The 17,330-nt window shown below is 48.8% G+C and overlaps 1 protein-coding gene across 4 annotated transcripts in view; it reads left to right on the plus strand.

The window, feature by feature from the left end:
• Window positions 1-1,231: 1,231 nt before the first annotated feature.
• Window positions 1,232-17,330, plus strand: part of LOC144270351 (very long-chain specific acyl-CoA dehydrogenase, mitochondrial-like) — a 70,384-nt gene continuing 54,285 nt past the window's right edge. The window contains exons 1-6 of one of the 4 annotated variants that reach the window (XM_077826751.1): window positions 1,232-1,251; window positions 11,410-11,524; window positions 13,564-13,627; window positions 14,526-14,598; window positions 15,243-15,307; window positions 16,003-16,137. In XM_077826751.1, coding sequence (XP_077682877.1) covers window positions 11,442-11,524; window positions 13,564-13,627; window positions 14,526-14,598; window positions 15,243-15,307; window positions 16,003-16,137 — 420 coding nt within the window. In that variant the 5' untranslated portion in view covers window positions 1,232-1,251; window positions 11,410-11,441. Of the gene's footprint in view, window positions 1,252-9,219; window positions 11,525-13,563; window positions 13,628-14,525; window positions 14,599-15,242; window positions 15,308-16,002; window positions 16,138-17,330 lie in introns of those variants that run through there. The other 3 variants (XM_077826752.1, XM_077826754.1, XM_077826755.1) reach the window with 3 other exon arrangements.

The raw sequence follows: 17,330 nt of genomic DNA on the forward strand, positions 1-17,330 counted from the left end.
AACCCGAGGGTTATAATAGCCATAGCATGAGAACCGTAGTGGCTGTTATATGATCAACAGTAGGTAACATAAAGATGCTAAAGCAGTGGTTCTCAACCAGGGGCACGTGTACCCCTGGGGGTAATCAGAGGCCTTCCAAGGGGGGACAACTCAGCTAGAGATTTGCCTTGTTTTACAACAGGCCACATAACAAGCACTAGCGAAGTCAATGCAAACTAACATTTCATACAGACGCTGACTGGTTTCTACTGCTCTCTGTACGATACTCGGACATGTAAGTACAATGTTTATATTCCAATTGATTTATTTTATCATATGGTAATGAGAGAAAAAACAATTCTTCAGTAATAGCTTGGCTGTGACACTTCTGTATTTTTATGTCTGATTTTGTTAGTTTTTAAGTGAGGTGAAATTTGGGGGTACACAAGACAAATCAGGCTCTGGAAAGGTTGAGAACCTCTGCACTAAAGAGACCCCTGTGGATGGAAACATGGAAGCTCACTGGATATAGACAGTCTGTGGAAGGTTAATGGAAAATGAAGCAATTGCAGGAGCTGGCCATTTGTTTCAGTCTCTGGTTACTAAATGCAAACACAGTATAAAAAAGAATTCATTCCTAACCAGCCTGAATCACTGCAGCCGTAAAGATACACGCTCTCGTGAATATTTGCACAGTAAACTTTTCATACCAGATAAGAAAATACTTAACCAACTGCAGAGAAATAGGAGTTTAAAGCAGGTGGGTAGAGCTGACTGGCCTTTCATCAGTTCCTAAGCCAGAGCAGGTTAGTTAGACCTGCCCTCGTCTACAAATAAATCAGTTACTTTCCTGTTAGGCTGCAACGGTTTTTAATCCGCCTTGGTTTATGAAGGAAATCTGAGTGCTATTTACACAGCTGCAATTTCTCTGTGCTCTTTCCCAGTTTTAGTCAGAGTGGGGAGAAGAAAGTGACTTCCTCAGCATGGCCGACTCTGCCAATTTTGCCGCCCCAAGCAGCCGCCGCTGAATGGCCACTGCCACAACAACTGCCACGGGACACGGAGCTGCCGCCCCATTCTAATTGCCGCCCCAAGCACCTGCTTGGAAAGCTGGGGCCTGGAGCCGGCCCTGTTCCTCAGAAATCTCTTGCAGACAGAGGCAAAAATCCCTGAAATAGGTCAGAGAAACTAAGTTCCTTTTGGATGAGGCAGAAAACTGAGGTCATGGTGACCTGTGGTTATTAGAGCCCATGAAACACCTTGCAAGCGGAGGTGAGTTGGCCAAGTGTCTTGGCCAGATTCCAGGTGTGTAGTTGCTGGCTATCTGCACTCCCCTGCTGTTTTCAGCTGGATGCTGGATACGTCTGAGCCGTTGTGGTCTTTATCATTTCCTAAATGCACTCCCTGAACTGCTGCACAGGGAAAATGCTGTTTCACTTCGAGAAGTGGTTCCTCGTGGTGGTGGAGCATTGGAGCATTTGCTGACACTCATTAACTTGTGCATCCCAGTTTCCCCCCCCCCCCCCCCCCCACGTGAGTCACATCATGGCAGTCTCTGATCAGACTCTGTTAGCAGGGCACATTTTTCTCCCGCGGGTTGCTGTAACCCCGATGGCACAGTGACTGATCCACTCCTGCTGTCGGTCTGGCAGCTCTTGTCTTGCCTTAGTTTGTCAGGATGAGTATTTTGTACTTAAATATGTAACTCATCATAACTTCAAAATGGGTGAGTTTGGCTAATGGACCACACTGAAAGGTGCCCGTTTGCGGTGGTGCCGAGCTTTGCCCCATGTGCACACTCTAAATGTTTAAGGTGCCCTGTGTCAGTCTGAGCCTGACCCTGCTTCTGTGCTGTGACGCTCCTTGCGTAGCGCACAGCAAAGGCACTTTCTGCAGCAGCCACCGCAGCAGCCAGTTCCGCCCTCCAGCAGCGAACCAACCTACCACTGGGAGCAGGATGCGGCCTTTGGGAGGAAACATTGTCTCTCCCTCCCCGCAGAGCATCTGTGCTGCTTTAGGGCCTGACTCCTCATTGGAGCAAGGGCTGCAGGGGTGGGCCCTGGTTTCTCTACCTAGGAGTAACACAAATGCACACAGAGCTGGAGGGGACCAGGTGAAGGAAAATTCCTTGAGTTTTCCTTGCAGAGTTCCTGCCAAACCCTGCTGCTGGGGGGTTCTGACCTCAAACCTCACAGATCTCCTAGGTTGCAGGAAAGCACAGGACTAGCTGTGCAGAGGTCCCTTGCCTCCCATCTGTCCGTGGGGTCCCACCAGGCCCAGGGTGGCGCAGCCCTGAAGGAGCTGGGCTGCCAGAGATTCCCCATGGTCCATATTAGCTGCCCGGTGCACAGGGGCCCATAGAACTAGATCAACTTTTCCAGGTAGTCCATGTAGAGCTCTAGGGAGGACTAATGCACATCCTCTGCCCCCCTCACAAATGCTGCCCTGTGGAGAGCACCCCTGGCTCCCCTTTCTGCTCAGCAGAAGGGGGATTTGTGCACAGATCTGGGGAATGTGATGGGACTTGTTGTGTTTAGGTTTTCCCCTAGGGATTGCTCTAGTTCTATTCAGTGCAGGAAAGACCTCCCAGAATCTTTAACAGGGAGCAGGGTGCATCTGTCTGGACAGCCTGGTGCACTCTTAATAGCCTAAGGTTTTGTCTGTCTTGACCACAAAACAAAATTCCAAACCCCACAGCAGCTGTGATTCCAGCCATAACTCCAGCACTTCTCAGAGTGAAATAACAAGTAATACCAAAGGATACAAGGAATCAAAATGCACAGGGGAGAAAATATGTGTTCAGAAGAGATGTGAACAAAGATTGTGAGCACAGGAGGCTCTTCTAGGTGTCTGGAACTGCAAAGGAAGTGGCTTGTGGCAGGCTGTTGACATGGTTTCTATTTCTAGGCACTCGCGTCAAAGTACTGAGAGAGACAGCAGGCAAACAGCAGCTAAGGTTGCCCCTTCTCCATAGTCTTGTAGTGTAGTTTCATTTTTTCAGTGAGAATTAGGACAATGGTGATTGTACAATACTGAATGTAAATTATGTAAAGTTATTGGGAGTCACCGGATGGTGATGTTACAGACAGTGCTATATCTTACTTATTTTAACATGTAGGCATTAGAATGGGGAGAAATGCTTATTGTCAGCTGTGATGCCCATCCTCTTAGAAGCTCAGAATGTAACCAATCAGAATAGTTCCCTGTCTTGTGTCTGTCTCTCTGAATTGTTCTTGGGTTACACCTGTGCAAGCAAACAAACCACAGTGGTGCCAAAATAGTAGCAAGTGCTGCTGTCTTCCACTGTCTACAGGGCTTCAACTGAGATTGAAATTGAGGTCTCAATAAATGGCAGGATTTGTGGACCACAGTCATACAGTGGCTGAATCTCTATTACCCACCTGTGTTCCTAGTACCACCTACTGATTCGTACTTCTTTGGCAGACATGGTAACATACCCCTTGTAATGTCTGAGATTCTCGGCACACAGCATGAGGAGTGTGTTTCGAGTTATAACATCCTGGGCCTTGCCTCGCTAGCGTGTGGGAGAGACGCTCGGGATGTGCCTGCTCTTAGCAGCAGCACTATGGGGCACCAAAGCAGGACACTCAAAGACCATCTAACCTGTGACACCCCTGACATACTCTCTCTCCTCCAGCACCGGGGTGCAGGCCCACTCCCCGTATGGAGATTAGCATTGTGCATTTATGTCCGTTGTCAAAGCTTGCTCACTGCAGGTCCCCCAAGCCCACAGCTCTCTGACCCTGCTGTGCTTGTTGTCTCAGCAGTTTAACATACAGAGCTCACTGCATCTTCCTCCGTGTAAATATTTGATGTGGCAGCTACAGAATGCACCAAAAAACTCAGTCAGTCAAGGTGCCAAAATGAACATCAGCTCCGAGGCTGTGGATATTGACACCATCTCTTCTGTGCAAGTTAAACGGGGTTGAAATGAACCTCTTGGGCCTCTCTGTTCACAGCTACCCACTGCAAGGTGTGCTGTCCAGGAGAGGAGGGGAGGAACAGAAGTAAAAACCTGGCCCCATTGGGTATGTAGGCAGCAGGAGGTGTTTCAGGTGAGAGGAAGGGTCCTGCCCATGGCTGAGCCAGCCTGAGCCTGTGATCACATGTTCTGCTCACCTGGGCTGCACAGACCCCTGGTTCATCCTGCCCCTTCCCTTACATCAGTGATTTAAAGCAGAGCCCTTACTGCTTGGAGATCTCACCTAGCTCAGGGAGCATTAGAGCTTACACCTGCTGTGGGCCAGTCCCCTCTGCTGGCTTTCCCTGGTCTCTCATATCAGACACAGGCTGCTTGTCTTCACCGTCACGGCCTGTCCCCACCCTACCGATCATCTCTCACTCGATATCCATGTATCAGCTTCTAACTCCCGTCAGCCCATGAAGTCAGCCATTGTTGACCACCTGTTTAATTTTCAAACAGGCACCTTCATGCTTTTTTCCATGCTGCTCCTCATGCCTGGGAGGAGCTCATAAACAGCCACAAAGCTATCTCACCCTCCTCCAAATCCCTCCTCAAAACTCTCCTTTGCTGTGATGGCCACAAAAAACGTGACAGCAGTGACCACAGCCCATCATGCTGATCTGTATTTCCTTGGGTTCTTGGACTCCCCCATCTGTCTGTATCTGTCTGCTGTCTCTTGTCTTATAGTTAGATTGCACGTTCTTTGCAGCAGGGATCGTCTTTGTTCTGTGTTTGCACCATGCCTAGCACAATAGAGTCCTCCTGGTCCAGGACTGAGAGCTCTGAGGTTCTTTGATAACACAGATAATTAATGGTACATTTTGTCCATTAAATAGAGTGGCTGTTTATTTAAAATAAAGAAAAGTGCCTACAGTTATACACCAGACTTCTTCATTGGCTGATGCTGCCAAATTGGAGGGAAATCAGAGAAGAGCAAAAAAAATTAGAGAGAGACTGACTTGTAAGGAAAGGCTAAAAGAACAAAATGTGTCCAAATGATGGTGATGGGAGGGTTGTAATAAACATCCCTCTGTAGGTGAAGGGAGCAAAACAATCATGGGAAGGAGAATGGGGGAACCAAGGGGGTAGGAGAAGGATGGAATTAAACCCAGCCAAATAACAAAAATCCCACTTTGAATGAATCTGAGGGAAAACCCAGTAAGATGTGTGGTATCTGGCTGTGCAGTGGTCTCCCAAGGGACGTGTTGGAAACCTCACTGCACTGCTTGGGACAGTTAAAACTCAGCTGCACAAAGCATTCAGGAATCCATGCAAATTCTTCTTTGGCAAGGGGTGGACCATGGGCTTGGTCTTGCAACAAGCTGACCACTCTGGATGCCCTTAAGTGCCTAGTTAATTGTAAGCCCATAAATAGCCCCATTGAAGTCCAACTTTAAAACTTTTTATACAAATGATTCTTCTGAAAATAGTAGGTAAGTAAATCCACTTGATGTGACTTTAAATCAAAGCTTAATTATATGTCATAAAGGCTAGCGTGATGGTGATACAGGGCTCAAATTCCGACCTGTTCTGCCGTGTACATCTCAAGAGACTCTTGTGTAAGTCAGTGCAGTTACTCAAGGGTTGTGCTGGTGTCAAGGAGAGCAGAATGCACAGACTGAAGGAGATGTGACTATCCCAGATCTTTCTAGCTTCAGCCCTTGTACTCTGAACTGCTGACGTGTAACTCCCTCTACTGGCGGCTCCGCTACAATTCAGTATACGTGGGAATCTGCTTGAGCAGTAGACGCCAAGCGTTAGACCCCAAAACACCTGTGCATAGAGGTTGCCTCCCTGAATGAGGGAGGCAACCTAGTGACAGAGGATGTGGAAAAAGCTAATGTACTCAATGCTTTTTTTGCCTCTGTCTTCACTAACAAGGTCAGCTCCCAGACTGCTGCGCTGGGCATCACAACATGGGGAAGAGATGGCCAGCCCTCCGTGGAGATAGAGGTGGTTAGGGACTATTTAGAAAAGCTGGACGTGCACAAGTCCATGGGGCCGGACGAGTTGCATCCGAGAGTGCTAAAGGAATTGGCGGCTGTGATTGCAGAGCCATTGGCCATTATCTTTGAAAACTCGTGGCGTACGGGGGAAGTCCCGGATGACTGGAAAAAGGCTAATGTAGTGCCAATCTTTAAAAAAGGGAAGAAGGAGGATCCTGGGAACTACAGGCCAGTCAGCTTCACCTCAGTCCCTGGAAAAATCATGGAGCAGGTCCTCAAAGAATCAATCCTGAAGCACTTGCATGAGAGGAAAGTGATCAGGAACAGCCAGCATGGATTCACCAAGGGAAGGTCATGCCTGACTAATCTAATCGCCTTTTATGATGAGATTACTGGTTCTGTGGATGAAGGGAAAGCAGTGGATGTATTGTTTCTTGACTTTAGCAAAGCTTTTGACACGGTCTCCCACAGTATTCTTGTCAGCAAGTTAAGGAAGTATGGGCTGGATGAATGCACTACAAGGTGGGTAGAAAGCTGGCTAGATTGTCGGGCTCAACGGGTAGTGATCAATGGCTCCATGTCTAGTTGGCAGCCGGTGTCAAGTGGAGTGCCCCAGGGGTCGGTCCTGGGGCCGGTTTTGTTCAATATCTTCATAAATGATCTGGAGGATGGTGTAGATTGCACTCTCAGCAAATTTGTGGATGATACTAAACTGGGAGGAGTGGTAGATACGCTGGAGGGGAGGGATAGGATACAGAAGGACCTAGACACATTGGAGGATTGGGCCAAAAGAAATCTGATGAGGTTCAATAAGGATAAGTGCAGGGTCCTGCACTTAGGATGGAAGAACCCAATGCACCGCTACAGACTAGGGGCCAAATGGATAGGCAGCAGTTCTGCGGAAAAGGACCTAGGGGTGACAGTGGACGAGAAGCTGGATATGAGTCAGCAGTGTGCCCTTGTTGCCAAGAAGGCCAATGGCATTTTGGGATGTATAAGTAGGGGCATAGCGAGCAGATCGAGGGACGTGATCGTTCCCCTCTATTCGACATTGGTGAGGCCTCATCTGGAGTACTGTGTCCAGTTTTGGGCCCCACACTACAAGAAGGATGTGGATAAATTGGAGAGAGTCCAGCGAAGGGCAACAAAAATGATTAGGGGACTGGAAAACATGAGTTATGAGGAGAGGCTGAGGGAGCTGGGATTGTTTAGTCTGCAGAAGAGAAGAATGAGGGGGGATTTGATAGCTGCTTTCAACTACCTGAAAGGGGGTTCCAAAGAGGATGGCTCTAGACTGTTCTCAATGGTAGCAGATGACAGAACGAGGAGTAATGGTCTCAAGTTGCAGTGGGGGAGGTTTAGATTGGATATTAGGAAAAACTTTTTCACTATGAGGGTGGTGAAACACTGGAATGCGTTACCTAGGGAGGTGGTAGAATCTCCTTCCTTAGAGGTTTTTAAGGTCAGGCTTGACAAAGCCCTGGCTGGGATGATTTAACTGGGAATTGGTCCTGCTTCGAGCAGGGGGTTGGACTAGATGACCTTCTGGGGTCCCTTCCAACCCTGATATTCTATGATTCATGCATGTGGTCCTGCAGTGACTGTGCAGAGCCAGGTCCTATGCTGTATTCAGAGCAGTCTGGAGGCTGCTGTAAATTAGGCCACACCGCAATAGCCACAAGAGGCTGAGAACACAGCTGAGTCTCTGCATAGTGCAGGGACACCCCAGCCACACCCACTTTCCACTCTCCCTGGCAGCAGGAAGGGTGTCTGCTGTCAGAGCCCTTCGGTTGGCTCCAAGCCACTGCAGAGCACCCACACATGGAGCTGATCCTCCTGGGAGGAGCAAGCCAGTTTTATGGCTGGAGTCAGTCAGGGGGTGCAGCGCTGCCAACCCAAGTGCCCAAAGGGTACGTTTACTCAACTGGCTCGGGCTGCGGGGCTGTAAGATTTCTGTGTAGGCAGCCTGAGTCCGAGCTATGGGAGCCCATAACCCTGTGAGCCTGAGTCAGCTAATCTGGGCCAGCCGTGGCCATGTGTCGGGCCTTTTATTCCAGTGTGGACATACCCAAACAGCACAAGACTGGCTTTAAAACTGAGATTTTTTAAACTAAGAAATGTTGGGTGGTTTTTATTTGCTTTCTGGGTTTTGATCCTTTTTGTCTTTCCACTGTAAATCACTCAATCCCACCTTTGTGGGTCAGATGTCCAGATATGTGTGTTCAACTTTTTGCTGCAACCACCCGAGCTAGAAACTTACTTTTAAAAAATGCAAGCTGAGATTCTCACCTAATTTCTTGACTAAAGGAGCTGGGGCTTTTAGAAAAATTGCACATACCACAACAGTTAATAACATAGGTCTTGCCCCATCTCCAGATGCTTCACAGGGAATGAATAGAACAGGATAACTTTGAGTGATCCATCCCCTCTCATCCAGTCCCAGCTTCTAGCAGTTGGAGGTTTAGGGACACCCGGAGCATGGGGTCACATCCCTGACCATCTTGGCTAATAGCCATTGATGGACCTAACCTCCATGAACTTATCTAATTATTTTTTTAACCCAGCTATACTTTTGGCCTTCATAACATCCCCTGACAATGAGTTCCACAAGTTGACTGTGTGTTATATGAAGAAGTACTTCCTTTTGTTTGTTTTAAACCTGCTGCCTATTAATTTCATTGAGTGACCCCTGGTTCTTGTGTCATGAGAAGGGGTAAATAACCTCTCTTCATGGTGAAAACTGACCATTTATTCCTACCCTTTGTTTCCTATCTTTTAACCAGTTACTGATCCATTAGAGGATCTTTCCTCTTATCCCATGACTGTTTAGTTTGCTTAAGAGCCTTTGGTGAGGGATTTTGTCAAAGGCTTTCTGAAAGTCCAAGTACACTGTATCCACTGGATCAGCTTTGTTCACATATTTATTGACCCCCTCAAAGAATTCTAATAGATGGGTGAGGCATGATTTCCATTTACAAAAGCCATGTTGACTTTTCCCCAGCATATTGTGTTTATCTATGTGTCTGATAATTCTGCTCTTTATGATAGTTTCAACCAATTTGCCTGGTACAGAAGTCAGGCTTACTGGCCTCTAATTGCCAGGATCACGTCTGGAACCTTTCTTTAAAAATAGGCATTACATTAGCTACCCTCCAGTCACCTGGTACAGAGGCTGATTTAAATGATAGGTTACACACCAGTTAGTTGTTCTGCGATTTAATATTTGAGTTCCTTTAGAAGTCTTGGGTGAATACCATCTGGTGATGTATTACTGTTTAATTTACCAATTCATTCCAAAACCTCCTCTACTGACATCTCAATTTGGGACACGTCCTCAGATTTGTCACCTAGAAAGAATGGCTCAGGTGTGGGAATCTCCCCCACATCCTCTGCAATGAAGACTAATGCAAATAATTCATTTAGCTTCTCAGCAACAGCTTTGTCTTCCTGGAGCGCTCCTTTGGCCCCTTTTCCACCCAGTAGCCCTGCTCACTGTTTGGCAGGCTTCCTGCTTCTGAGAGACTTAAAAAACATTTTGCTGTTACTTTTTGTGTCCTTAGATAGATGCTCTTCAAATTCTTTCTTAGCCTGCTTTATTACACTTTTAGATTTGACTTGCCAGAATTTATGTTCCTTTATATTTTCCTCAGTAGGATTTGGTTTCCAATTTTTAAAGGATGCTTTTTTGCCTTTAAGTGCCTCTTTCACGCTGCATCTTTGGTCTTCTTACTGTTTGTTTGTTTGTTTGTAATTGTGGAGTATCCATTTAGTTTGAGCCTCTAATATGGTGTTTTTAAATAGTCTCCATGCAATTTCCAGGCATTTCACCCTTGTGACTGCTTCTTTTAATTTCCATTTAAATTGCTTTTTTATTTTTGTATAGTTCAGGGAATTTAAGCTATGCACATTGATAACCAACACCACTATATACTCGCATTGCTGCAACCCTTCTCTCTTCCCCCAGTATTCAGTACCTTCCCTTGTGAAGTCTTGATAAAGGGCCCGATCCTGCAAACCTGTGTTCATGGGGTTATTTATGGGAATAAGGGGGTTGCAGAAGTGGCCCCTTTGCACCCAATTCTATTCCCATTTCAGTCAGTAGGAAAGTTCCCACTGACTTCAGTAAGAGCACGATTGGGCCCTGGTGCTACTACATGGCCAGAAAGGGTTAATCTCTGCTACCCTGCTGTACGCTACCTTTAATGCAGTGACTGCAGATTATTACACAGATGTAGATTTGGCCTTTGGTCTCCTTTTTGCATGGAAGGCATCATGTACCCTATGTCAGCATGTAAATAACAATAAAATCCTGCCTGGCTATGTGAGGTTTCCACATCCACACCTCTGGCAAATAAGGTTTGAGTTTAACCCTGTAATGATGGCTGTGATGATCTATACATTCCTGTGACTACCTTGTGCCATCCAGATCTGGCTTCCTACTCCATTTTCTACCAATCCAACTCAGGCCTGCAGAGCAAGGGTGAATAGCATCACAAGAGGCAGTAATGTATCTGCAGCTGAAACCACATAAGCAAACCAGGAAATGCAGCATTTGCTTATTTCTCAAACCCTATTCTGGACTGGTACAGCTAGGAGCACAATTTATGATGCTAATTATCAGGCATTTCCATTCTGTTGGGGTGTTCTTTATTCACAATGATCTGGAAAAGTTCAGGATGTTTATGTGTCACTAGGTAGCATCAAACGATGCTTGGATGAGTTATTAGTGGAGAGAGATGTGCCTAAAGTGATCCCAGATCTATTTCCTCCTCCTTAAAACTCTCCTCTGCTGTCAGCTTATGACCAGCTAGCAGTGAGTAGGCAGGTGGTGCGATGAGACTGCTGCTTATCATGGATAACTTCTTGCTCATGTCACAGTTACCTCATCTTCCCTCTTTTCCCCACCTCTACTCCCTATTTGTTTATCTCATCTACCTGTTGGTTCTGATTACCAAGACTACTAGCTCGTCGTGGCTGACCTTTTATTGTATGCCTATGCAGCGCCTAGCATAATGAGGCCTTGATTCTTGATTGGTTCCCCTGGATGGTAATAGAATATAGATAATACAGGTGATGACATCATAATACCCTGAGTGACATCACCCCTGAAGCAATGATGTCACATTGCAGAAGCAAGCACTTCTTTATCAAGATTCCACGGCAGAAAAGCTCTGTGCCAACCTACTCAGCAAGGTGTTCCTCCCAGTGGCTTTCTAGGAGTAAGTCACAAGCCCACTATGGGATCGGGGCTGAATTTTGGGATGGGAAATAGTGAAGATCCTGTATAGGCTACACATGCCATACAATGGAGGCGGGAAAGCCCTGGTAGGGGCTATTTGGGATCAAGCCCAAAAAGGAGGGGTTGGGGGAAGGCTGTTTAGAAGGGAGATAGGTCCCCTGGTGATGTTGGCCTTGACTGGAGTGATGAAATGGTTCAGATTTCAGGATAAATTGCTACATACACCTTGTCTTGTGTTCACCCTCCTCCTTTTTCCGCAGAGGAAGTGAGCTGAGCAGTGCCTGCAGAGAGAATGCTTCGTTTGATCAGGACTAGACTGAGTGCCAGCTGGTGGAGGCAACTTTGGGCACAAGCTCTGGCTACGCCCCACTTCAGGTAGAGTAAACTGAGCTCAATTTATGAGTACAGCTGGCGGATTTGAAATCTTTACACCGTGACTTGAGGAGTTCAGTAACTCAGCCAGAGGTGAGGGGTCCATCACAGCAGCGGGTGGGTGAGGTTCTGTGGCCTGCCATGAGCAGGAGGCCAGACTAGATCATGATGCTCCCGTCAGGCCATAACGTCTATGAGTCTCTGTCCTTGCGCCGTAGCTAAAATGCAGTAACTCCCTTCGTGGAGCCTGGCCCTGGGGGCAGCGCCAGGGATTCTTCGCCCCCTCTTGCCCTTTCCAGCACAGCTGGGCGGGGATGGAGAGGAGACGAGGAGGGAGCAGGCTGACCCATTGTTTGTATGTGTGTGTGGAGGGGGAGAAGCAAGCTGACCCATTGTTTTCAGGGGGTGGGGGGAGCAGGCTGACCCATTGTTTGTGTGTCAGGAAGCAGGCTGACCCATTATTTGTGTGGGGTGGAGAGCAAGCTGACCCACTGTTTTCAGGGGGAGGGGGGAGCAGGCTGACCCATTGTTTTCACAGGGAGAAGGGAGCAGGCTGACCCATTGTTTGTGTGTGTGTGTGGGGGGGGAATTAGGCTGACCCATTGTTTTCACAGAGAGAGGGGAGCAGGCTGACCCATTGTTTGTGTGTGTGTGGGGGGGAAATAGGCTGACCCATTGTTTTCAGGGGGAGGGGGGAGCAGGCTGACCCATTGTTTGTGTGGGGGGGAGCAGGCTAATCCATTATTTGTGGGGGAGGGAGCAGGCTCACCCATTGTTTGGGGGGGTAGAGGGGGGAGAAGCAGGCTGACCCATTATTTGTGGGGGGGAGAGCAAGCTGACCCATTGTTTTCAGGGGGAGGGGGGAGCAGACTGACCCATTGTTTACAGAAGTAGAGGGGGGAGCAGGCTGATCCATTGCTCACAACATAGAACAAACCGATATGTTATTCTTATAAAGGACAAAGAAACACATGTGCCCATAACTTCCATCAAAATCAGTGGGAGCAGGATTGGACCCAAAACTACACACAAAAATAATCATCCAGTTTGCTTAATTACAGCCTATTTTCTTCAAAGCTGGCTAGCGCCGCACTCCAAGGAGCTGTAACTCGACCGTGAGGGTCCAGGGGCCAAACCAGAACAAAAAAAATTAAGAGAAGTCAGAGCTTCACCTCAGGGCACTTTAAAGCTCTGTAACTCAAAGACAGGTTGACAAGCTTTCTTCAAGACTTTGGACGGTATCTGGCAGGTATCAGATCAAACTTATAAGACAAAGTTAAAGGAGGGCTTTATGGAAGCTGTTTCTAGCTAACACTTCAAATATCGAAGTATTTTTGGTGTGCCCAGCACCATAATACCTATGCAGCAAGACAGATGGAGTTAGATTCTAGAGGTATGTCTTCATTGCGCCCCCCCACCCCTCCAAAAATATGTGTGCTTAACCCAGGTTAGCTTGCTGGACTAAAATAGCAGTGAAGACATGGCAACTCTGTGTTTAACCCAGTTAGCAGGTCAAGTCAACCCCAGGCTCCCCTATCGGCTTTAACTCGAGTGGCTAACTCAAGTTAAAAGCCAAATTACTGTGCTTCACTGCTGTTTTATCCTGGGTTACCTAACCTGAGTTAAGAACATGCCCCCCCCCCTTTTTTTTTAAAGCGAAGACGTACCCTAAAAATCCAACTCCAGTGCTAGTTCCCAAGATCCATATCTGTTTGGGGAGCCTGAGTAGTTAATTACTCTTACTAAATGAACTCCCGTCTGCCTGTTTTCCCCAATAAAGTACCAGCTGGCGAAAGAACCTAAAATACTGCTTTTGTGCAAAATCCCTGGTAGTCAAGATGGAGATCGGAGATGCCATCGAAGCAGATTCCTTTTACAGTTTTCCAGGTGGTCTCTCGGGCTTTCTTTAAAGGTGCTGTGCCGTGACCATCAAACCGCAGACACATGCCTTCCACTGCTGACAGTCACCCAAGTAAATGCTTGTGACTGATGGTGAAAATTGCACTTGCATGATGTCACAGCGATTTTGTTCTTTTCCCCAGACTGACATCGCCTCCATACTATATAACACATCAAAAAGGGAGATACTCAAATAAAGCGAACAAGGTAAGTCACACTGCTTGTATAATTTTGCTTTGAAAGCCTTGGGAAGTGGCTGCAGGTCTGCGCTCAGTGCTTTGTCCCGGACTGTGTTAATGACTGATGTTGAGACTGCCACTGTCCCCAGGGGGGACTCCTCCATACTTCATAGATACTGTGGGCCTGATTCTCAGCTCACTCCTCTCCCATTGACTTCAGCTGGGCGTGGCAATCAGATCTGGTCAGCCTCAGAGGCAGTGAATAGCATTGGCATATAAAAAAATAAAGCACCAAAGAAGAAAATAAAGTGATGCCTGATGCTGCTTCTGCTGGCTCTAGGGTAACACAGCGGGTATGGTACTGTAATGGTGCCAAACCACACAAGCGTGGAGGCCTGACGTCTGATGAGATTCACGTTGTGTTTGAGGCAAGTGTGTGAATAAGAACTGGGAGGAAAATCTGAAAAGCAGCTCAATTCTTAACAGCCTCCCCGTCTGCTGCACAATGACAGTAAAGGGGGGTCTTGGCAGCCTCTCCCAAGAGGCCACACTGCAGAGTGACAATATGCCCAGCCAGTGAAACACGAGGTGGAAACATGACATCATCAGAACAGCTGTCCGTGATCTTGAGAGCTCTGAGCCTCTGAGAACAGGTGGAACCTCTCTGTGGGAGTTGGGTGCACCACAGTCCCGAGATCTCCGCAAAGGCAAAAATACCCTCTTCACTTACGCACATTTTCACTGTGCTTCTCAGCATGTCCTGCAGGGTGCCATGGTTCTGCAGTCAGCACAGGAGCGGTTCTCCTCCTGGACTCCCCATCTCTGAGCTGTGCAGAAAGCATACCATGAACTTCCCTCTCCTAGTATCACTCCGCTCTGCAGGGCTCATGTGTGTAAGTGCTCTTGTTATCATCTGTCTCCTCCAGGAATCCACATCCTTTGTCATGAACCTGTTCAACGGGAAGCTTATACCTGACAATGTTTTTCCTTTTCCCGCAGGTAGGATATTTTTATTTAAAATTTCCTTATGGATTTAGTGCTGATGGTGACCTTTGCTGGTTTAATGGCATAGCAGACCAAAGCCACCAAAGTCACAGAACACAGGCCATGTGCTCCTCCCACCCCCAGCGAGAGGCTAGTTGAGTTTCCATGGAGCTCTCGGTTCAGTCTGCTGACCAGGCAGGGCCATCCCTACCCATACGCAAAGTATGCAGCTGCGTAGGACACCTGCACTGCTGCGTGCTGCTCTAGCCCCCCTCCACCTCTTCCCCAAGACCCCTGCCCTCCCACCCCTTCCCCAAAGCCACCGCCCCTGTTCACCCCCCCGCCCTTCCTGCCCCAGCCCCGCCCCATTCCACCCCTTCCCCAAAGCCCCCGCCCCTGTTCACCCCCCCGCCCTTCCTGCCCCAGCCCTGCCCCATTCCACCCCTTCCCCAAAGCCCCCGCCCCTGTTCGCCCCCCTGCCCCTTCCTGCCCCAGCCCCGCCCCATTCCACCCCTTCTGGACTACAGCAGATCTCTTAGACAAACATCCAGTCTTAGAAGGTGCCTCCTCACATAAGGGTGTTTGTGTCAAATCATGTAATAAAGTGATGAGGGTTAGACACATCCTGCTAATCTAGCTGTAACTTTGCCCCTCCCTAGTGCTCTCAATGGAGCAGATGCAGTTCCTGCAAGCCCTGGTAGATCCCTGCACCCGCTTCTTCAAGGTTAGTGGCAGTCTGCTGCCTGTTTGATTACGGAATAGCCTGAAGTGTGTGTTGTAAACAAAGGAAAAGGACTCCGTCTTCCTTAGACAGTGACGTGGGACGGCTGGCCTCACCACCATTAAAAAAAATTACTTCTCCTGGCGAATCTACCCTCTTTCTGAAGCCTGGAGGATGCACAAGCACACATCCACGTTCTCCTCCTGATTGTGATTTCCTGAGTGCCTCTAATGCCCATGTCTCATACAACGCGCCACCAGTCTGTCAGACCCAGCCGTGGGTTACCTGTTTGGGTGTTGGCAGTGAAGGAGTTCATGTGGGAGGCCTTTCCGCAGGGATATTTGAAAGACAGGGTGGCTCTGCGAGGCCTGGCCCTCCCCAGAGATAGAGAACAGGCTTGGAGGGAGGGAGGGAGCGTGGGGCAGAGGCAGAGGGGAAGGGCAATCAGGTCATAGATCGCTCACTCCGAGGCTTACCCCCCCCACACACACACACTGACCCTCGGGCTCACTCGCACAGCAACAGCAGGACACTAACACACCAGTGCCCAGATTGCCTGCTCTAGGATCCAGCAGCTCCTTGGTGCCCGGTAGGCGATGCGTAAACGTCGACTTTGCTGGCCCCTCTGGCCTTGCCCCATGCAGCGTTCGCCTCGGCGTTGCACCTGCCTTTCACTCGCTCCCTTTCGTTACTTGAAGGAGGTCAATGATCCTGTGGAGAACGAGAAGCTGGAGAGCATTGAGAAGACCACCCTGGCGGGGCTGAAGGAGATGGGAGCCTTTGGGCTGCAGGTGCCTGAGGAGCTGGGGGGAGTTGGGCTGACAAACACCCAGGTAAGACAGAGCCTTGGGGATGCAGGCATGATGGGAAAGTAGGGGCCGGGATCTGAACTCGCCCTGAGGTCGGGTGTTTGGAGCGTGTCTGGCTCAGGCCTGTGATGGGGGGGCCAGGCATGGAACTCAGATCCAGCCTCCCCCAGGTTTGACTCGGAGCATGAGAGCTGTCCTGACCTGGTGGGCAGGTGGGCCCGTTCTCTCTTCTCGCGGCCCCTCCCCCACTGTAACATGGTAGAGTCTCTTCCTGGAGGAGGTCGGGAGCAGAGAAGAGCGGGGCCGTGATTCAGAGGCGAAGGGGCAGTGCTTACTTTGTGCCAGAGCCTGGCAGTTCAGAGCCCGCCCCGCTGGACTTGCTGCATCAGGTATGAAAGTAAAAAGTTGCTGGATCCCAGGCACCTCTTTCATTCCGAATGAAGCCCTGCCTGGGGAGCATGGCCGTGCTCAGCCTGAGAGCAGCCCGACGCTGAAGTGCGTGACGTTCCATTCCTGTGGTCCTGTGCACCGGGCATATGAATCCAGCTTGCTGCGTGCTCTCAGTCCCCAGTGAGCCACAGACAGCTACGTGTCAGTTTGTGCGGACAAGCTTCACCTCCCTATGCAGCGTCCAAGCTCTACCAGGGTTTAGTTGTAACAGCACAGAAAAGATGGTCAGCCAGTTTGTACCCACCTGGCCTAACCCTCTGGAAGATCTGAGAGCTCTGAAGCCATGTCACCTGTCAGCCCCACACAGACCAGGGCTGTCCCTACAGGCAGTAGACCAACAGTCACTGGAAAGCCTCCAGCTGCTGTGCTGAGCTCCACCAATCCCTCCAGCTAGGTTTTTATCCTGTGCCCGTTATAGTAGCTAGGGAGTGTGAAAATATCACCTGGATAGTTCAGAGGTGAGGCAGTGTGGGATAGGGAACCAGCGTGGGAGCCGGGAGAACCAGATTCTGTTCCCAGACCTGGTTTCCTCTTGCTATATGACAGTAGTCTAGTCACTTCCCTGAGTCTTGCTTTCTAGTAATTCCATCAATAAATATTCATTACCATCAATTCTGCAGTAGCGCATGGCTGGGTGTTGCTCGGCCAAACAGTCAGAGGCAGTCCTTAAATAGACAAGACAGACACAGTGGTAGACAGATGATGTATCAGTAACATCTCCAATGTGCATATCTCGCTAGGTGTGGGTTTTCTTTTTCCTCTTTTAA

This window comes from Eretmochelys imbricata, chromosome 9 (assembly GCF_965152235.1).
Source record: "Eretmochelys imbricata isolate rEreImb1 chromosome 9, rEreImb1.hap1, whole genome shotgun sequence".
Classification (NCBI taxonomy): Eukaryota; Metazoa; Chordata; order Testudines; family Cheloniidae; genus Eretmochelys; species Eretmochelys imbricata.